Source organism: Staurois parvus, unplaced genomic scaffold (assembly GCF_062004578.1).
Source record: "Staurois parvus isolate SC_StPar_1 unplaced genomic scaffold, SC_StPar_1.0 ptg000165l, whole genome shotgun sequence".
Classification (NCBI taxonomy): domain Eukaryota; kingdom Metazoa; phylum Chordata; class Amphibia; order Anura; family Ranidae; genus Staurois; species Staurois parvus.
In genome coordinates this window covers 2,741,262-2,764,435 of record NW_028317961.1, presented here as the reverse complement: position 1 = coordinate 2,764,435, position 23,174 = coordinate 2,741,262, and the positions used below count along the sequence as shown (strand labels likewise).

General features: G+C 36.8%; 1 protein-coding gene across 6 annotated transcripts in view; it reads right to left on the bottom strand.

The window, feature by feature from the left end:
• LAMA2 (laminin subunit alpha 2) overlaps window positions 1-23,174 on the bottom strand; it is a 1,220,316-nt gene that overhangs the window by 50,769 nt on the left and 1,146,373 nt on the right. For all 6 annotated transcript variants that reach the window (XM_089676131.1, XM_089676133.1, XM_089676134.1 and 3 more), the window contains one exon: window positions 6,026-6,146. In XM_089676131.1, coding sequence (XP_089532257.1) covers window positions 6,026-6,146 — 121 coding nt within the window. The remainder of the gene's footprint in view (window positions 1-6,025; window positions 6,147-23,174) is intronic.

The window sequence follows — 23,174 nt, the reverse complement described above, 5'->3', positions numbered from 1 at the left end:
GCTGATTGGATGCTGGTTTTCCAATATGTCCCTTCACCAAAACAACAGTCCTTAGACCAGCTTCTGACAGAAGGACATCTGTACAAATGGTCCAAATGTCAGCCGATTCCTGCTATAACAGCCAATTTTTGGGCTTACAATATGTGCACATGTGCCTAGGGTGGATTATGCTGATGTGTGCAAGCAGTCCTCAAGAGCAACATAACATAATACAACTGTATTGTGAGTGAATTGTTATCACACATACAGTAAGTAAAGTATCTGCTTTTCTAATTCCAGGTTAAGCCTAAATTGGAAATCCACCTTAACCCACTGAGTGTATGATATCTGTCTTGTAACAACTCATATTTTATGACTGTCTGTCAACACTATTGCTATATGATAAGACCATCTGAGTGTTGTTTGTAACAATTGTGTGTTTGGAAGCAATGTTTTTTAATCACAAAAAATGATTTACCAGCATGCTAATACCTGAGCATTCCTTTTCTTTAAAGATAAAGAAACAAAGATGTTGCTATCACTTGTGAGCTGAATTGGGAAGAAGACTGAATAGGGTCCCAGCAGCATGTGACTCGTACAAGGACAGACAGTTGTCTCACAACTTGCTGTGCTCAGTGTGATTGGCCTACCTCTTTTCTTTCTGTATGTTGGTTGTTCTTTCCATCTACAGTTGTGTTCAAAATATTAGCAGTCAGACATCACTAACCTGATCAATCACTGTTTTTGGTAGAAATGATATTTCTACATGGCAAATAATTTACTAGCAGGTGTAGTCGAGTAATAGAAATCCAACAGACCCAACAGTCATGACATGCATGCTGCTGATTCTGTGTAATTGAATCACTAATTGAAAGGGGCATGTTCAAAATAATAGCAGTGTGGAGTTCTTTGAAAAACAGGTGACAATTATTGCCCTTATTTAAGGAAGGAAGGAAGGCAGAAAATGTTGTGCATGCTGGTTACAGTGCATTTCTCTCTGAAATTCTGAGGAAAATGGGTCGTTCCAGACATTGTTCAGAAGAACAGCGTACCTTGATTAAAAAGTTGATTGGAGAGGGGAAAACATATAAAGAAGTGCATAAAATGATAGGCTGCTCAGCTAAAATGATCGCAAATGCTTTAAAATGGCAACCAAAACCTGAAAGACGTGGAAGAAAGCGAAAAACTACCATTCGAATGGATAGAATAGCCAAAATGGCAAGGTCTCAGCCAACAATTGGCTCCAGGAAGATCAAAGAAGGTCTAAAGTTACCTGTGAGTACTGTTACAATTAAAAGACGCCTATGTGAAGCCAAGCTATCTGCAAGAAGCCCCCGCAAAGTCCCACTGTTGAAAAAAAGACATGTGCTGAAGAGGTTACAATTTGCCAAACAGCACATTGACTGGCCTAAAGAGAAATGGCGCAACATTTTGTGGACTGATGAAAGTAAGATTGTTCTTTTTGGGTCTAGTGGCCGGAGACAGTTTGTCAGACAACCCCCAAACACTGAATTCAAGCCACAGTACACTGTGAAGACAGTGAAGCATGGTTGCGCAAGCATCCTGATATGGGGATGTTTCTCATACTACGGTGTTGGGCCTATTTGTCGCATACCAGGGATCATGGATCAGTTTGAATACATCAGAATATTTGAAGAGGTCATGCTGCCTTATGCTGAAGAGGAAATGCCCTTGAAATGGGTGTTCCAACAAGACAACGACCCCAAACATACCAGTAAATGTGCAACATCTTGGTTGCAGACCAACAAGATTTACGTTATGGAGTGGCCAGCCCAATCCCCGGATCTTAATCCAATAGAAAACTTGTGGGGTGACATCAAAAATGCAGTTTCTGAGGCAAAACCAAGAAATAGAGAAGAACTGTGGAATGTAGTCCAATCATCCTGGGCTGGAATACCTGTTCACAGGTGCCAGAAGTTGGTTGACTCCATGCAACACAGATGTACAGCAGTTCTCAGAAACAGTGCTTATACAACTAAATATTATTTTTTTTGAACAGTCTAATATTCACTTTTCTTCAATTTTTTTAGAGGAACAACACAAATTTTATATATTTTTCTTCATGTTTTGATTTGGAATAGAATGTGTAGTGTTCCCAATGCATTTGTATGTATGGAAATAAAAGCTATTAGAAGGATGTTGAGCTTTATTCACTATTTTCAACACACTGCTATTATTTTGAACACAACTGTATATATCATATATCTGAAATTTTATTAAAGAAAAATAGTAAAATGGTCTTGCAGATTATCACTCACAGTAATAAACATTGGGTATAGTACATGTATACACGATGTACAGCAAACTAATAAAAAATGTTACACTTGGAGATGATCCAGTCATGCAATGGCCCAGACAATCAGATATAGATAAAAAGGATAAAATAAGTTAATAAGTCTACTGCAGAGTACAAACCATAATCTCTAAAACATTAATTTATCACTTTGTTTTGTTTAAAAGTCAGTTAAGCTGTCAAAGTGCCTTTGCTATTGCTGCATGCAAGTTTTATATAGATAAGATTTGTGACTGAGGTCACAACTCAACATCCGCACTATAAATAGAGGAACCTTTCAATGCATTTTAAGTGTGACAACTATATATTTGTCAGTGTTAAATACTGTTCTCTGAAAGCAAAACTTTTCAGTCCTATTTTTTGTACAACGATATACTGTACAACAGACTAGTGATCTTTTAATGCAATTATAAAAGTCATTAATAGGTCATCATTTAAGTTTCTTTCCGATATAATACACTTAAAAGAATGTACCTGCATTTTGCAGTAATTATTTTATTTGTACTTGGATAGGGAGTCTTATAAAAAATGTTAGCCTGGGAAATTTTACCTATTAAAGAGAAAACATTTAGAAACATTTACCTTTAGCTTTACGTCAACATTCATTGATACATAATATAGATTTTATTTTTCGATCAGAACGAGGCTTTCAGAATATGCAAAGAGGTCAGATTTTCAATGATTTTCACTTTGCCAAATACAGGAAGAACCAATATAAAAAGAGCTTAATGTTAATAATAAAAAGAAAACCTGAAACTAAATATGAAAAGGTGCTCTATATTTCTAGGTTTTCAAGTCAACCTATCTACAACATGATTAAAAATAAAGGTGTGTATTATACTTTCTCTTGTATACCATATGACCTCACTAACTATTTCTGTACAACCCTATTATTATGCCATAAAGACATAATGAAAGAAAAATTAAATGTGTACCGTCACACCAGAGCTTAATTATAAAACGTGGAATCAGCAGCAACTTTTTATTAGATTCAATAAACTATCTTTCCTGTTCAGAATAAATAATATAACTAAAGATACAGTATCTTATGAGTTGGCAGATGGTCATTGTTTGACCAACCATTAAAAGATAATTTTATGCTTCTGTAATCCTACTTAACCACTTGACCTCCAGAAGATTTACCTCCTTTTGTTACTGGGCCATTTTTTGCTTTTTGGCACTGCGTTACTTTAACTGACAATTGGGCGGTCATGCAGTGCTGTACACAAATTAAATTTATATCATTTTTTTCACACAAATATAACTTTCTTTTGGTGCTATTTGATCACCACTGTTTTTTTTTTTTTGCACTATAAATGAAAAAAGACCAGAAATTAAAAAAAACAAACTATTTTTTTTAAGTTGTAAAACATATCCAATTAAAAAAAAATGAAAAATCTAATTTCTTCAGAAATTTAGGCCAATATGTATTCTGCTACATATTTTTGGTAAAACATTTTTCCAATAAGCGAATTTTGATTAGTTTGCATGAAAGTTATAACATCTACAAACCATGGTATGAATAGTGGAATTTTTATTTATTTATTTTTATACTAGTAATGGAGTTGATCAGTGACTAATAGCGTGAGTGCGATAGTATAGTGAGCAATATGACATTAACCGACACTTTTAACACTTTGTGGGATCCAGTGACATTAAACCAGTGTTTATGTGTGTACTGTGAGGTGCTTTCACTAAAGGATGTGCCAGGTATTATTCCCTGCTTTACAAGGAAATAAAAGCCGGCACAACCCCACTGACAGGACAGAGCTCTGTATTGACTGAGCTCTGCCCTGTCTTCCTCCTCACTGATCAAGCTAAAATTAAGCTTCTGAAGACGGGGAAAAACGTGTTAAGCGGGAAACTTCCATTGATTTCACATGTGGTCACTGGAATGCCCGTCAAGGCGGCGTCTCCGGTCTGACTTTTTGGCTTGGCTTTCATCTTGTATTGTGAGTATATTCATGCTTCTAATATTTTAATTGAAAAAAATTGGAATTGCACTATATACTTTTTTTTTTTTTTTTTTTTTTAAGATCATTCCTGCATGTTAATTGTACCACATTATTATTATTATTATTATACAGTATTTATAAAGCGCCAATAGTTCGCTCAGCGCTGTACATTACAAAGGGAGACAGAACATGTGACAGAACAATACCAATACAATGCAAAACATGAGGGGATCAAGGGCCCTGCTCTTTCGAGCTTACAATCTAGGATCATTGGAAAGGAGTGATGGTGAATAAAGAAAAATAAAATCCGAACATATCACCTACCAAAGCACATTCTGACTCTTATTGCTGTGCATTACAGTCAGCAACTATTGGTGAGTGGGGGAGCGAAGGAGGCGGAGCACCATATTGTAATATCAGGGTTTGGAGAGTGCATAAGATCATTTTTTATTAATGACTGCAGTGATTTTCATATTTATTATAGAATACACCAATACTTATATTTATTACAGTACAGTGGAGATTGTTTTGGACACTGAGCACATTTTGAGTATTTATGTATTCATTTGTATTAGTACAGTGGAGATTGTAATTTGGTAATCACATGTGCCTGTATTTTGTAATATATGAAATGTCTAAGACATACCAGTAGAGGTCAGGACAGTAAAATTGGTCCAATATTTATTGAAGGTTATAGAACCTTTGGCAACAGCAGCAGCCACATTACACCATTATTTATTTATTATTTATTCATTTCACACCGTATTAAATTATTTGGTTTGTCACTACATATATTGTGTTTCTAGTGCAGGTAAAATAGGTAATAATTCAATATGGAAAGTACATTCAAAGACTGCAGGCCATAAAGTGTAAAGTCCACTGTTATCTTTATAACAGTTCATTAAAGTTGTGACAGGGACACTTACTATAACTGAAATTAAAGCTGCACTTTAAATCTACCTGAGGATCTTCTATGTGGATTCCTTGCATGTTAACAGCATTGTATTTATCATAATAGCACTTGTAGGCCAATGCATAGGATGGTAAGGTTGGCATGAGCAGCACCAAGCCTCAACATTAGCAAACTATTTTAGTCTTTTTTTTTTTATATTTCTTTTCCTCTTCTGTTCACCTCTGGACATTTGTGACTATATTCAGCAAATTAACTGTGTGGGTAAAGGGTTGCAGGAAATATTAGGAGGACTCAAAAGACTCACTGTAGTTCAAGAAACATGAAACTGTAACTCCTTTCTCTTGTTTAGTATCTTACAATTGAATTGTAGTTGTGAATAAGTAAAAAACAAACATTAACAGGCTTATTGAAGGCTTTTCTGATTGAGCCATTGTGAACGCATTTCTTATTTTTAATATTTGTGCCCAGTGTTCTTAATGCATAAAGTTTTTGCTTTTTTTTCCTCTTATTGTTACAGTTAAGGTTTCCTCTGCCTGCTTTGGAGCTGCTACTCTTCACCCCTATCACTGGACTGTTTTTAATTAAGCACCTTTAAAAAGTGGCTGTATTTTGGTGGCCTATTGCGCCCAAATTCCTTTTTTTGTATGAATACAAAGCAGACTGTTATTTTATTATCAAGCGCTAGCATTCATTTTACTAAAATAAATGAGAGAAAAGCTATCAGATAATTTATATTCAGGTGTGCCTAGGGAAGCCTAATGTTCAAATACAGCCCTGATCTGTAGCAGATTTCCAGAATAAGTAATGTCAGACACACTCCAGTGGTATAAAAAAGGCAGGAGTTTAAAAAAATTGCAAACATACCTCAAGTGCACATCCCTTGGTTAATCCTATGTTCTCAGAGCTGCTAAGTAAGTTGTATGGTGTTCGGGAGATCTCAATGTCTTTTAGGCATCCAGCATATTTATTTTTACTAACTTCTGACCTAAAGGAAAATAAGCATTATCATTATGTTTTACAAAGTGAACAGATCTAAAGACCAGAATAATTCTGTATTTGAGGTTCAAGCTTCAAATTAGAACTAAATTCAAACTTTTATTTTCTACCATTTCACAGTGCAAAACTACATTTAAACAATTGGGTCAACGCAGATAACTAGAGCTGTGGTTTGAAGCATCTGTAATTAGGAGCATTCAACCTACTCATCTTGTGCAACTCACCCCATTTTATTGCTACCACCCATCAGTGCCATACTTGCACACATAAACACCAAGGGAACAGTACAACAACAATCCAAAAAAACAATACTATTCCAAAGGTTTATGTTAGAATATGCATTTCCACTTTGAAAGCACAGCTCCCAAACTGTTCTTTGCTCAGAGTCCACCAAACAATGTGGAGCACACACCACTAAGCAGGTTCAGGTAAAATGTTTTTATTCCATTCCATTTGTTCAATGAGCACCCCACCTAGTATTTTCACTTTTTGATGCATTTCACCCAACAAGGGGTTAACCAAAGAGGTTCTTCTATGATTAAGCTCTTGTTAGGTAAATATGTAAGAGGAAACCAGGTGGCAGGATCAATGGACTTTTCCACATGAAATAGAGGTGTTTTAACTAAACCAGGTGTGAGTGGTTGCACAAGACAGGAAAGACTGTTGGACTGTCACAGGCTGTGTTTTTGTTGGCTGGAAAGGAGGGAACTGCTCTGAGAGATCAGTGTGCTCTGATATGTACTTTGCAGGAGGGCCGTCTTCAAGGAGGAGCAAAAGGGGCAGCTGCCCTGCACTCAGTCATTGTTGTGGGGCCCAAAGCAGCTGCCCTATACTTGCCAACCATACTGATTTACATTCCCTTATCTTATGTCCCATATCTCAGTGTGAAGAGCTGTCTCTTATGCTGCCCAGTTCTGTCTTATATGGCAATAGGACAGTACAGATGACTCATGTGCAGACCATGTCAGCTTTCGCATGTTAATAACGGTGGCATTCATATGTAAATTGCTGCAGCAATGTGACATTCATATGTAAATTATGCCCCCCCACCCCCACAGAGGTTTCAGCTACCAACACCTTTGCTGGTGTTCAGTGAAAATTCTTCATTACAATGGTGGTCAGTGAAAAAAAATTCCCATTACATTGGTGGCCAGTGTAAATTTCCCTTTATATTGGTGGTAAGGGCAGAACTGCCCTTACACTGCTGTTCATTGTAAATCCCCCTTACATTGGTCATCAGTTTTAATCTCCCCTAACATTGGTGGTCAGTGTAGAAATGTCACCTCCCATCCCCATCCAGCACTGCCACTGATTTCGTCCACCCCAAGCACTTCCACTGATCCCATTCCTCCATCAGCACTGTCACTCATACCATCCCCCCCACCCCAGCACTGACACTTATCCCACCTCCCCCACCACTGCCACTGATCCCATCAACCCTCCCCCAGCACTGCCACTGATCACACCCTGCACCCGCACTGCCATTGATTCCAGGAGTCCTAAGAGATTTCTGTCTATTGGTGGGTCCCCTAACCCTCTCAGTCCATGATGTGCAGGCAGTGAAGAAATGATGTACTGTAACCTCTAGAAACCAATTAGTGATTGGTAAAGATGGCAACTGATCAGTGAGCAGCAATGATATGCAGTAACTGTTAGCAACCAATCAGCAAGCAGAAATCATGTGCTGTAACCTCTAGCAACTAATCAGTGAGCCATAATGTGTGCTGTAACCTCTATCAACCAGTCAGTGAGTAGTAATGATATGCTGTAACCTCCAGCAATCAATTGCAATTGCTGCCTGATCTGCTGCGGTAAATTAATTTTGAGTTTATTGTATGTCTTAGAGCAGGTGGAGAGCAAAATTGCATGGGGGGGCAAAGAAATGTTTGTTCAGAGTCCAATCAATATTAAGGATGTCCCTGCTTTGCAGTCTATACCTCTGATGAGTGTTTAATTTAAATTTTGTGGGTGAAGCCATACACACTAGAAGAGTTGGATCTAGTTGCAAAAGGTGGTGGAAGACACAGATCTAGGAGTGTTTTTATGCCCTCTTTTGCATCTCAGAGACTTTGCTGGTCACTTAATAAGTTGCTTGTGGACTTTCTTTCACTGTTTATTTTTCATGCACCTTTGTGTGTTGGACTTGTTATTCATAATGTATATTTTTATGTCATATATGATTATTTTAGGAATTTTATGATTTTTGTATTATATTGCTTATGTTTTATGCTTTTTTGCACAGGTTTGGTGGATGTATAATAGATTTACTTGAATGCATTTATGGTGATATAGGTGCCGCAAACACATTTTTATAGAATATTCAGGGTTTTTATATCAATCCTTTTTGCAGGCTGCCCACTACCACTTTCAGTGCTGACTTTAATCTTTGGTTTTAAAGAAATATATGTACACAGGACTTTTAAGGTGCCATATCAATATATGAAACCCATAAACCACAAAATATCAAAATTATATTTGATTGCTAAAACTTGTTCAAAGACCCATGTACATTTACAGTATTTACCTTGTTAGGAATGTAGTGCCTGGACAACACTATCAATCTATTTTTTTTAACTTGAGATTATAACATATTGCAGTACAATCATTAAACTTGGAATATTCAATCAAAAGTGCATGTCAAAGAGCCTGACTTTTAAAGTTTGTCTAGCAAAATTCAGGCAGTGAATGCCTAGCTTAAAGTGATATCAAAGTCAAAGTTTTTTTTTTTTTTTAATTAAAATAATTTGATAATGATATTCTTTCCTGCCCTGTGCAACAACATTGCACAACATTGGTGGTCCCTCGCTAGTATGCTATGGGGTCACCTGTGTGGGCATGCTCCTGAGCTAGGCTGTGTGCACCCATAGACACATACAGTGCAGCTCAACCACACTCTCCACCCTCTCCTCACAGGAATTGACTGACAACATCAGAAGCCTATGGCTCCCGCTGCTCTCAGTGCAGCTTGTGAATTCAGGATAAAAGGAAAGCGGGGCTGCCAGCGTAGACAGGTAGGTGTTTAGGGATGGGGGAGAAGACCAGTAGTGGGAATGCATTAAGGTTAAAAACACCTAGATTTAAGAACCACTTTAACTTGTAATTTTATTTCGCCAAAGAAATGCATGTAGTAAAGAGTGAATCTTTCAGAAACAAATGCTGTCTTTAAAGATAAAGGCAGTAAATGCTTCTTGTGTATGAATTACCCAGGTACTTCACTGCTTAAGTTAATCATAGTAAACGTTTTTCAAACCTTATCACTGAAAAAACTCACTATTCAATCTTCCTCTAATAAAAAAAGCAGCAGAACATTGTGTACATCGGCACTGAAACATATCTAAAGCTTTTTTTAATTGGCTTCTTTTGTGAAAGGAAAGTGCTCTGTTTTACTAACACTGAGATTTACTGTACATCCTATAGAATCAAGACACTAGCAACTGAAGTGTTAATGTATTTCCATCTGTAAAAGAATCAGGGTTTTTTTGAATAATAATGTTTTTTAGGTGTAAAAACATACACAGAACTTTGTAGTTTTTTTGATAAAAACAGAAAATGCTAATACAAGAAGTTATGGCATTTTTTAAAATCTCTGATATACTATACTCTGTGACATATTGTATACATATCGCAAGAATGTAAATGGGTCTTTAAACTTAGCAAACAGGAATTGGAGAATTTTCAAACTATAGTATGGAGAAAGTGAATCTTGAAAATGGGGCGATTACTTAAATCCCATGAAAAGTTTGAAATCAACAGTGCAAATGAAAACACAATAAGTCTTTCTTTGGTATTTTTTTTTCAAGCAGTTGCATTGTTTTTTGGTTTATAGCTAAGCTATTGTTTTACAATGGTAAACCACCAAGACCTGCTTAGCAAAGGACAAGGGACACATATAAAACTTGTTATTTCTTAAGCAGCATGGCGCCACTTCATAAATTGAACTTGTCACATAAACTATCTTTATTTGACAGAACAATTTATTTTGTGCATGACAGAACAATAAATTGAACTATAGTAAAATACACTGACAAAAAGATATTGTTCTTTTTATCATTATTTTTCCAGTGTCACTTTAAGAAATCAATTGATTCTGTATCTGCCAAAGCAATTGTTTTAGCGCTTTTTATTTTAGACCTGTGTCAAAGAGTTTCCAGAAAGCAAAAATCATTCAACAGAAATATTGCATTAGGTGTATAATATTTTAAGTTTACCCATTAAAGGTACTCAGTCACCAAGCAAAGCAAATAAGTAAATAAACTCTAAAGTAGCTATCCTCCAACTAATATACTACTTAATAAAGTTGTTCTGGCCAGTGAAACTAAACCAATTCATTGAACCATTACTTGTTTTAGTACTAGTATGTAGCCTACAAATAGGCTGTTTCCAGCACACCCTAATCACCTGGGTGTTTTTATACATTTTATGGTCTCTTTAAATTATATCGACCCCCTGACAATTAGCTCCAATTTGATCTCTTTGGTCTATTAAATAAACCATTAAAGCATTTTGTTACATCTGTTTGAGAGGTGCATACAAGAAAAACCTCTTGATCCTACCAAAAATTCTGTGAGGTTATAACTTCCTGTGCTCTTCACCTCTTCTAGATGTTTACCTAACATGGTTCCCAGCTTTCTCTACAGAACAATTCCCCCCTATGTTATTGAAGAGAGGGGGGGTGGGGCTCTTGGGTTTAAATACATTTTAAAGGTGTAAAGCTTTACATTTATGAAGATTGCTATACAGGTCTTCAAGGAAACATTGGAATATAATTTGATTTACAATAGTTTCATAGTTTAACAACAGACTGTATATTTATTTTAATACCGCAGTAGAATACAATTGTTTCTCATTACAAAAGCCCAACAACTAGTGTTGGACTACTTCCAAGCATCAGAGCAATGGTAAAGTATGCCATTTACATTTAAAGTGGAACTAAACCCTCCTAACCTTTATAGCCAAGGAAGCTGCCATCTTTGCTTTGGTTTGTATACAGTTGCACATGTGATCAGTTATGATGCCAGCCATTGATGGCTTGAAAGTTTAGTTGAGCAGAAGCAGCTGTGACAGTTATTATTTATGACATGCAAACTCTTTTGGAAAACCTTAATTGGTTTTAGTTCCCAACTTTATGCTAGGATTAAAAATGGGCGGACAGGCAGGATTTTTAATGCAGAAGAGATATGCTTTGTCTCTTCTGCATTAAAGCTACTTACTTGCCTGTCAACCTCTGTACAGTAATCTATGCAAGTGCAGCTCACTGCACAAATTCATCACAGGAATGACATCATCTCCGCCCAGCCAATGACAGTGACCAGCAAGCGAGAACCAGAAGTCGGCCGCCCAAAGAAGTCAGTGGCCAGCATGCAGTTCTGGGGACAGCGCATTGCTGCATTTAAGGTGAGTGTAGTTCCACTTTAAAGAGGTTCAGTTCACAAAGCTAACACACCAGGATAGGGATGTATTTTTTTTTAAGTGACAGTTGGGGTGTGTGGCTAGCATGCAAGGAAGATGGACGTTTAGTCCTGGAGCTCCCACGAGGTGGAGATTAACAGCTGACAGCAACCTGCTTAGGCTCCGGATACAATCCACATTATAGAGGTCTACTTCCCTAACACAGCAGTCACATGACTAGGAAAAGAATAGAGATTCCCGGCCAAAGAAACACCGCCTTTTTCCATCAGGCCTGCAGGGATTCTAAGTAAGACGGTGACGGATCTTCTTCATGAGCATGAAGTTCCTGACAGTCTTCATTGGGGGCTTTCTCCGGCACTTCTATCAACGGAGGATCCCCACAGGCTCCACCATCTCCTGCAGCCTCAACACCTTTGCTGGGAAGCCCTGCTAAATCACGGCTCAGGGTGGATGATCATGCCGATCTGTTGGGTGAGTTTACCTGTAGCTGTAATTCTCTAAACCATACTAGAGAATTTCCAGACTCCATTATTTCATTTCCAACCACTAACCAGCCGATCTCAGAAACCACACCAAAAGGCATGCTTGTGTCACTCAGGGGTACCCTTCATGCTGACATTCTACAGTTCACTAAACACTTTACAGATGAAATGCAAGCCATAGGATCCAGGGTGGATCATATTGAAAATTAAATGGATGAGTTTGCCCACACCATTAATGATGGATGCAAATTATGAAAATACAGAGGAACAAGCCTGAATCAAAGCTGAGCTTGCAGACCTGGAAGACCGGTCTATTAAAAAATAATTTGAAAATGAGAGAAATTCCAGAGTCTGTACAGCAATCAGAGCTTCACCAATATGTCTGCGATATTTTCATATCTTTGCTCCCTGAGCTTACTTAATCTGACTTGGTCATAGACAGAATACATCATATTCCCAAACTATCTTTTATCCCTCAACATGTGCCCAGTGACATGCTAATGTGTATACACTTTTATCATGTAAAAGAGCAAATACTACTTACATCCCACAATTTGAGCTCACTCCCTTCTCCTTATGAGAACCTACAATTTTTTGCAGATCTCATTACACAATGCAACTCCAGAAAAAACTGAGTTCAATTACCAAAGCTCTGAGGAACTAAAAAAATACCTACACATTGAGAAGCTCAACCAAGCTTTTGGTCTCTAAAAATGGTGATACACACACCATTTACACCCTGGAGAGAGGCCTACAGCTTTTGAGGTCATGGGTAATAATGGATGACCCTGCATCCTCTACTAAGGGAAATCGTATCCCAGTCAGGTTTTCTCCTGAATGGCAACAAGTGTCTCCAACAACCCAGATTAATACCTGAGTTCTTTTTTTTTTTTAATTATATCTTTATTCATTTTTTTTATTATACAAATCCATATTAAACCAGGAACATACAGTATAAAAATCCATCTATAATTTCAATCCCCCTCTCCATGTTTACCCACCCACCCCCCTCCCTTTATCTTCTTGGTCCTACCCTTTACTTCTTGTTCTTCTTTTGTTAATCTCACTATTTCCCATCTCTTTCTTTATCCTCTATCCTTCCTATTGTTTCTAGATTTTTGTTTGTTTTCATTTGACCCTTATACTCCAGCCAGTTCTAAAAATCTTCTTGTTTTTTTTTTTTTATTATACCATCCCTCCCAGATCTTCTTGAATTTTTCCATTTTATCATCATCTATATGATACAATTTTTCCAATATATACATATATATATATATATATATATATTCCACCTGTCCATCCAATCTTTTATTTGTGGGAATACCTGAGTTCTAAAGCTGCTTTTGCAGATATCTCTCAATGCCACTCTCCTTGTCTGTCTAAGGAAACCCTCAGCTAGCAGACTCTTCCCCCTGGTTAATTTGAGCAGTACCATGCTGCATATGGACTATAGATCCACCCTTCTAGTCAAAATACTATTGAATATGTTTTTGTTCATTTGTTCTCTTTTATCTCTTTTCTGTGAGTTGTCAATCCAATGCAGCACTGGAATCCACATTTGTCTCCATTAGGCACCAATTTGATTGAATCCACCTTCAGTCAACGCTCTACGGCTATTGCTTCTCATTTATACTACATAATACTAGTGAGTACCTCTCCTACTAGTACTAGCATTCATTATGTCTATTATACTACTCTCTGTAAATACTAAAGGGCTTAACCATCCAGCTAAGCGTTCATCCTTATGGAAAGAAGCGCTTAATTACCGCTTGGACATACTCTGTGTCCAAGAGATGCATTTTGATCATTTGACACCCCCCAAGTGTTCGCATGCTTCCTATCCCCACATCTTCTCTGCAGCAATACCAGCAAACAAAAGAGGAGCGTTAACAGCAATCAGACACTCCTGCTTTTCACTTAATTGAGACAGTCAAAGATCAGGAGGCAGATTTATTATTTTAGTGTGTGACTTGAACTCAACCATATATACTTTCGTGAACCTGCATGCCCCTAATAAGCATCAACTATGATTTTTGAATAGGCTAATGCGAAAAATAGAGAATATCAAGCAAAGCTCTTTAATTATGTGTGGAAGTTTCAATATACTTCCTGACCCCCACATAGACTCCATAGCATCATCTAAACGAAATCCAACATCTGTGCAATCTTTCCTTCAGCAATATGATCTCTATGAGGTGTTGCCTGCACACAACTGAAAAGGACTTCACCTTCTTCTCAACACCACACTCCATGCACTCAAGGATATATTTATTCTTAACAGATAAATGGCTCTTGGACAAAATGAAAGATTCTTCCATTAATGACATTTCATGGTCAGACCATGCATCTACAACCCTTACGGTACATGATTCTTTCTCCTCACGCTGTAATTACCTCTGGAGAACTAATCATTCTCTTTTGCAAACCCAGGACTCTAGGAAAGCACCGGAAGAACATCTATTGAAATATTTTCTGCTTAATGATGGTGCTGTCTCTGTTCCATTCATACTATGGAACACACATAAGTCCTATATGTGTGGAATGTTTATTAAGTTAGGGACCAGGGCTAGGAGGAAAAGGCAACAGCTTATTAATAACTTATCAGAAATAAGACAACATGAAACTTTGAACAAAACTAACTCAGATCCTGCATTAAGCTCTAAACTCACCATTTTACAGAGGGACCTCCGTACTCTCCAACAGAAAGATTTGAAAAAGGGCTTCTAGACGAATGAAAATTTCTTATTTTGTACATGGTAACAAGGCTGGCAAATATTTAGCTAGATGCCTTCAGGGCTATAGGCATAAAATCAGTATTTCTCATATATATCATCCTATTACTAAACAAAAAGTGTATGATCCTAAGGAGATTGTGGATGCCTTAAATTATTAGTACTTTATACAACTTGTGTGAGGATGCCTCCACACTTCAACCTTTACCAGAAGATATGCTACAATTTCTACATAAAGAAAACATACCCACTTTAGCGCAATCTCAATTAGAGGATCTCAAAGCACCATTCACATTATTGGAAGTCTGCAAGGCAATGGAAACCTTACTCAACAATAAATCGCCAGGACCCGATGGGTGGTGAATATTTTACAACTTTTAAACCACATTGGCACCACTCTTAACTACTATCTATAATTCTGCTGCGGCCCCTTCCTTTTTCCCTCAAGAAATGTTAAGGGCTTTGTTATAACTTTGCTGAAGTCCCCCCACCCCCCCTCCCTCCGCAAATTTTAGGCTTAGTTTTTAATTGAAGAATAACATAAAGCTGTATGTGAAACTAATTGCCTTCCATTTGGTTGATATTCTGCCTGACTTGATTCATCCAGACCAATCTGGTTTTACCAGGGGAAGGCAAACTTCAGATGCTACCAGGCGATTCGTAAATATTATCCACTATGCCAAGACCTCCAGAATGCCTTCTCTGCTCCTGGAGTTGGATGCAGAGAAAGCATTCCTTTGCATTCATTGGATCTATCTCACAGAGGTTTTGAAAAAAATTGTTTTTCAGGACATATTTTCTTCTATTTTGGCTCTCTATACTTGCCCATCAGCTCAGGTATACACATCTGGCATGATGTCTCAGCCTTTTTCTATCACCAATGATACTAGGCAAGGCTGCCCAGTATCCCCATTTAATTTTTAATCTCTTAATGGAACCACTAGCCTCATATATTAGCTTACACCTGGATATCAGGGGTTTTCAAATATTGAACTGCACTCATATTATAAGTCTCTTTGCAGACAGCATTATATTAATGTTGATAAATGCAGAATCCTCATTGTGAGCATTCCAGGATGCATTGCATTTAATGTTATTTCATATTCTAAGATTAATATGACCAATTCACATGTATTAGATCTGGGAATAGAGCCTACTTTAAAACAAAAGTTACAACAATCCTACCTCTTTGTTCAGAAAGCTGACAGTATAACGTACCTTGGTACTATCGTCACCAGTTCAACAACTTAATTATTCAGCACTAACTATATACCTTTTTTGGAAAAAGTGCGCTCTTCATTGTCACACATTTCAAAACGTGTTGTCTTGGACTGGGCATTTCGCAGCTTTTAATATGATGGTATTACCTCTATTACTGTACATGTTTAGAACTCTACCCATAATTGTACCCAGATCCTATTTTCAGAACTTGAAATCCATCGTGAACAAGTTTCTATGGCAATATCAAAAGGCACAATGCGTTTTAATAAACTTATCAAACAGAGAAGAGAAGGTGGACTTGGACATGTGGTACTGAAGAATTACTATTTGGCCTCAATTTTAACACAAATAATAATCTGGTTTGATGGGTCACTCTACCCTTTATGTTCTGACATAGAATCTGAACAAATACTAGGAAAGAATCTATTAAATTTTCTTTTGTCACAACATATCAAAGCCCATGTCCACTTTGTTATCTCTTACTATCTTAGCTTCTTTAAGAGCATGGCATGAACTCACCACCTCAGACTTCAAATGAGCACCTTTCCGTTCCTTTTAGCTTGTGCCAATTGGCCACTCTGAACATTACTGTCTATGAATGGCATAATAAAGGAATACATTGGTTAAGATTTTTATATAATTTGGATGAAACTAAATCTTTCCCAGCCCTTCAAACTCAATACCGTCTACCAGAGAAAAAATATTATACCTATTTACAACTAGTATCTTTACTACACCACAGCCCTATGGTGCCATTATTACTCAGTATTACTATATCACTAACCCAATCAAAGGTGGTATCTCTCTCTTCTATGGAATTTTACAAGATAAAAATAGTTTTATCAAATCAAAAAATTTCCTCGCATGGGAATTTGATTCAGGATACACTTTCAGTCCCCTCCAGTGGGAACAGCCTTTATCTTCTACCTACATGTCTACTAGAAACGCTAATCTATGGGAAATAATGTATAAAATGATGCTACATTGGTATTTAACCCCATGTAAAATCTCTAAGTTTCAGCCTCTCACCTCTAACCTATGCTGGAGAGAGTGTGGCCAGGTGATACACTTTTTTCATATTCTTTGGGTTTTGAAAAAATTTGCTAAATTTTGGATCTATTTTTGTCACACGATCTCCAATATAATTGCCATTCCCATATAGTTGTCCCTTAGTTTAACCTAGGCACGGAAAACATCACTTTTAAACTGAGAACTGTGGTAACAAATATTTTTCTAGTTGCTAGATTAGTAATAATGAGACACTGGAAATTGCTCTTACCCCCTACAATCTTTGAAGTGATAGAAGTGGTACACTCACACTATATGTACAAAGCTATGTTTGTTATGACCAATAGATCATATTTATGTGTATGTAATACATGGCAACCTTGGATAATGTAGTTTAACAAGCATAAGTAGCTACAGCTGACTGAAATTTTTGTAATACTGACATATATGTCTAGATAGAGGGATTCACAAATTGTACTTTGGAGGTGCCTGACTCAAACTACTCCTAGTTTATCTTTACTGTTTTTACTGTTGATTTACAATGTATGTATACTGTTAGATGTCGATTTTTCTTTTCAGTGCATACATGTGTATGTTTTCTTCTGTTCCTACTCATTACGCATAGTGTTTTGTACAATTGAACATAAAAAAGTGACAGTTATTTCAGGAGTTCAATGAGATTTTAAAATTACAGACATGGCTAAAATAAAGGTCCTTATGCTAAATATTTGACAAGAGTGTGTTATATTTTAACCACTTCAATACACAGCACTTACCCCCTTCCTACCCAGGCCAATTTTCAACTTGCAGTGCTTTTGCACTTTGATTGACAATTGCATGATCATGCAACTATGTACCCAAACTAGATTTTTATAATTTTGTTCACACAACTAGAGCTTGCTTTTGGTGGTATTTGATGACCACTGTGTTTTTTTAATTTTTTGCTAAATAAATGAAAAAAGATCAACGTTTTTTCTTTGTTTCTGTTATAAAATAAATACGTGTTCTTCATAAATTTTGGCCAAAATGTATACTGCTAAATATCTTTGGTGAAAATAACCCAAATCAATGTATATTATTTAGTCTGTAGGAAAGTTACAGAGTCCACAAACTATCGTATATATCTGAAAATTGGTCAATTATGCTGTATTAACGGCATATCTCATTTCTTAAAGCCCAAAAAATGTCAGTGCAATACAGATATCCCCCAAATTACCCATTTTTGGAAAGTAGACAGTCTGGGGTATTTAGTAAAAGGTATGGCAAGTTTTTTGAAGTTGTCATTTTGTGTCATAGTTTTGTGGAAAGTGAAGAAATGAAAACATTTTTTCCACAATTTTTTTTTCTACATACTGTCACCAGCGCAGTACAGTGTGCTCACACAACTGGTGTAGCAGTAATCAGGGACACTGACTGTTTACACTATGAAAAAATATTTTTTTTAAATTTTTTTTTTTATGACTTTTTTTCTTTTATTGATAGTTTTTTATAACACACTGTGACCAGAATAATACAATGTTATCATAGTAACATTGTACTACTCTGAGGAAGTGATCAGTATTTTTTTTTTTTTACACATTATGATTGCCTATAGCAATCAATTTCATTGCTGTAAGCAAACATTTTACTTGTTTTTTTTTTCATAATTTTTTTACATTCTGTCATTGTACAGTACAATGTCATCATACAACTGGTGTGCCAGTGATCAGAGCCAATGACTGGTGACATGGTGAAAAAAAAAAAATATATATTCAATTTTTTTTTTACTTTTTTTTTTTTTTTTATAATGCACTGTTACCAGAGTAATATAATGTTACCATAGTAACATCGTACTACTCTGCGGAAGTGATCAGTAATTTTTTTTACACATTATGATTGCTTATAGCAATGAACTTCATTGCTATAAACAAGCATTTTACTGAATTAAATCAATTCATTCAGTTTGTTTTGATTAGTTGCGATTGGCCACAGCTAATCACATGACACAGATGGGCAGTGATTCCACCATTCTGTACCATGTGATCACTTTGATCAATCACAGCTAGCAACACAATTGTATACAATGGATGGCATGAAAGGAAGTCATCCATTGTTTACAATTTTCATGTGACCTGCTGTAATCAGTACACAGATCAGTCATGTAACCAGTGAACACAGCTGGAGTCAGATCTCACTGCAGCATGACCCCACAGATCTGCGCGAGGTGGCAATAAGGGATGATGTCATATGACATCCACTCTGATTAACGAAAGTCCCGCCCGGCTGTCATTTCACTGTAGTCCGGGCGGGATGGGAAAGGGTTAAATAATATGTAAACTCAACATTTCATATTCCTGATAGGTGTCTGTTGCACCGTAAAAAAGTATCCTGTCCTCTTTCTCCTGGTGTCCCTGCCAGTCCTTCTGATTTCTTTTATAAAACTGGCCACACTAGGCATGAGAACACACCATGGTTAGTTCTCTAGCTATGCTGGGAACTCTGTCTTCTCTCCTCCAATGATCAGACTACTGCTGATAACCCCCCCACCCCATGCACACCCTTTCACTGGGAAGATTAGTATTCTGCTGTTTCTCCTGCCCTAGTTCTTATGCAGCTGAGAACAGAGGGTATGTGATCAGTTATAAAAAATGGGCAAAAAAGGTATTTTTTATAGCTATACACAAATGTTTTGTCTTGCATTTCTATTTTAGACTGAATGCGTTGTTTTGCAAGGTGATGGTTTACAATCACTTTAAAAATGTAATGGAAAAAAAAACTGCTCCAAGTATAATGTGCAGACACCTTGTGGTATCTGCGCATATATACATCTTCCCAAACCCTCCTGCTTTGGCTGAATTCTAAGCAAGGCAAAGCTTTGGCAACTACTAATGGTGCTAAAGCTTGCTCATCCCTCCTTGCCTTCTTCACATTCCTGAATTGGCCAGTGAGGCTATCCATTAGTGACTGAATAAAGCTGATGACACATGTTACAATTTGATTGTATAATCTCCTTAGCAAGGTCCTGCCTGAGTGGATACAGGTTGAATGATTAGTTTAGGAAGGTCCTTTTGGTAAATCCGAAGTTCACTGTACAGAGATTTTATGGTCGCATTCATGGTTTCTTTCTGCTGAAATTCTCCTCTCAAGAATGCGCCTTTGGTGGGTTTCATTTCTGCCTGTAAATGCTCCTCATCTAATACACCTGTAATGGCCTATGTGTACATGGACACACAGGCTTACATAGAGGTACATTTAAAGGCTGAAAAAACAAACAAACCTCTGAATGCCTGTACAAGCAGCGTTTTTTTAAGCTCTGCATGTATGATGTCTTAAAGGCTATGTTCACCTTCTGGAGCATGTTACAAGTTACACCCACATCCCCGATCTCCCCTCCTTGTTATAGTGGGTGGGGGTTCAAAAACAGCTCTACCCACATAGCCATGTCATTTATTCACAGCAATCTGTGAATGAATAAACTACAAATACCATCTTCCACCGCTGCAGATGGCTTGTAGTGCTCAATGAACTGCAAGGGTGCTGGTGAGTGCCCCAATAGTTCATTGATTCTTCCTGCTTTTCCATAACTGTCTGCCCATACGGGAGGTACAGGCAGACAACTATACTGAGCGTCTGCAGGAGCTTGACACTGTACCTGCAATCTGTTGATCGCAGGTTCAATGCTCTGCAAGCTCCTTAGAAAAATAATGTACATTTTTACCTCCACAAATATGTAAATGTATTATTATTTTTCAAAAGTGAACTTATACCTTGTTTTTCCACATAAGCCTTTTGTATGTGCGGATAATAACTGAAGACATTACAATGAATTGGTTTGCTAGGAAAAGTAAGGCACAGCAAAGACTTAAAGATCAATTCTAAATTGTATCATGTATATAATGTTAGCCAATTTAAGCTATAGCAATATATATATTTTATTATACACTAGAGAGCCATTTGTATTTTTACCTGAAATGCTGGCTGCACAGCCATTATGCATAGCCATTGGCTTGCACTATCTCATGTCACTTGCTCTGTCATTTGGTGCTCACTGCTGCTGATTAACTGCTCATGAGAAGGACAGTGGTAGCAAACTGGGATTCCCTGGCCTGCATAATTTCATGTTCAAGAAGAGGGAGTTTCAGAAGTCTTGGTCATCCATAGTGCCTTGCAGAGAAAATGCTTTGTGCACACGACCAATGCTTGAACGAAAATTAGAGACACTGCTGTTTAACTGCCACGGATGGTGTTAAAATTATTTCCAGAGATGATTTTATGCTTTAGCTATTTTATAATATTTTAGGAGATACACTAGCTATTTGGCACTCTTATCTATTTTCCTTTTTATATGTGTAACTTTATGAAGCAAAACTTGCAAACTATATTTATGCTAGCTTGACATTTTAACATAGTTTGTTGTTTAGACAGTTTTCCCTTGCGTCTGTTTTAGTGTGTCATTATTCAAAGAGGGACAGACGTAGACAATTTTTTTTCTCCTGCTAGATATTTTGTAGATTATTATCCAAAGCGTATCAAAAGGTTATTTGGTTGTTATGGTTGCTGGCAAGCTATTTTCATACCTGATTTTGCTTTATTTTCTAACATGAAAGCTACAAAAGAGCAAAAGGTAACATTATTTTTATATATATATAAATATATATATATGATTTATTTATATATATATATATATATATATATATATATATATATATATATATATATGTATGTATATATATGTATGCCTCTCTTTCCTAATGCAATTTTAAAAAGACATTTGTTTTAAAGTTGAACAGTCACTTGATGTGCTAGATCATAAGTGTTGTTGTTTTTCTGCACTGTAGAGACAGGAGTGCCCATGTCCCTTCCTAGCAATGTGGACATGTCCCATTGATTGGTGGGGTCCAGACTTTAACAATGTGATGATGTCAAAGTGAGGAGGGTGGCAACAAGACTGTTCAGCAGCAAGCCCAGACTGCAGTGGCGGATCACCAGTCTTCACCAAGGAAGAGGTGCTGCAAAGAGCGGTGTAACAGTGAATTCTGAAAATGTTTTTATTTTTGACTTGGTGTTAATGGGTTTAGGTGGATGGGGTGGGCTGGTTTGCCCAGATACAGGCTTTAAAACCCAGCCCCTAAACCATTTACTACATATACTCACCTTTGCTGCACTATTCCATTGAAAACATCACAAAATACCTGTTGTTTCTAAGTATAGGTGAACATTTTAACCACATCAAGTGATGCAGTGCTTGTGCCTGAGCAGTCAATCACCAGCCGTGAACATATGTAAAAGGGAAGGTGGTGGTGGTGAGTGATTTTTTTTATTTTTTTACTGTAGCTACATTAAGAAATATATATTTTTTTAAAATGAAAAATAACTCAAAAAATGATTAAAACATGAGTTCATATGTAGCACGGTATGGTATCTTCATTATAAAGCACCAATAAGTAGCTTTAGTGGCTTTAGTAGATAATGACATGTTTTTAAATAATACAGCTCCCTATGCCGAGCAATTATTCAGTGCTTATCTAAATAATGAATGAGAATGATTAAAAAGGGTTATGTGTGATATGTATGCTTAATCTGCAGGCCATTTTTAGTACAATAAATGTGCAGCTCCATTAAATAATGTACATAGAACGGAGCCCAAATGACCATTTTAGCTAATATTTTCCCTTAAGTGCACTTAAAAGACCTTTTAACCAAAAAACAAAATAGTTACGCTTTTGGAAAAGATCTACACTTGTATAGAAATAGGGGCATTTATTTTAAGTTGCAGTCAGTCCTTCTACTTTAGCTGTCATTTATAAGGTAGTAAAAAAGTGACAGTTGGTAGTCTTCTTCAGCAAATCAACAGTGTTATCTTCAAGTAAATATTCTTCACTTCTGATAAAATGAAAAGGTTTACCCATGTGAGTAATCTGTTTTTAGTTTCCATTTAACCGATATGTTATTTCACTTGTCATAAATCTGAGTGATTCAAACTGAGCATTCAAAGAGGAAGTAAACCCAACAATTTATAGGTTAGTTCACATTTGCAAAAAAAAATGCCTATGCAGGTAAGGGGTGTAGGTAAAAACAACTGTGCATCACTGACTAAAGTTGAATAATGTTCTTGCTATAGGTGTGGACAATTTATATTCCCTCTGAAGCCTGGGTAAAATTGCATTGCAGTGCTCTTTAAGTTCC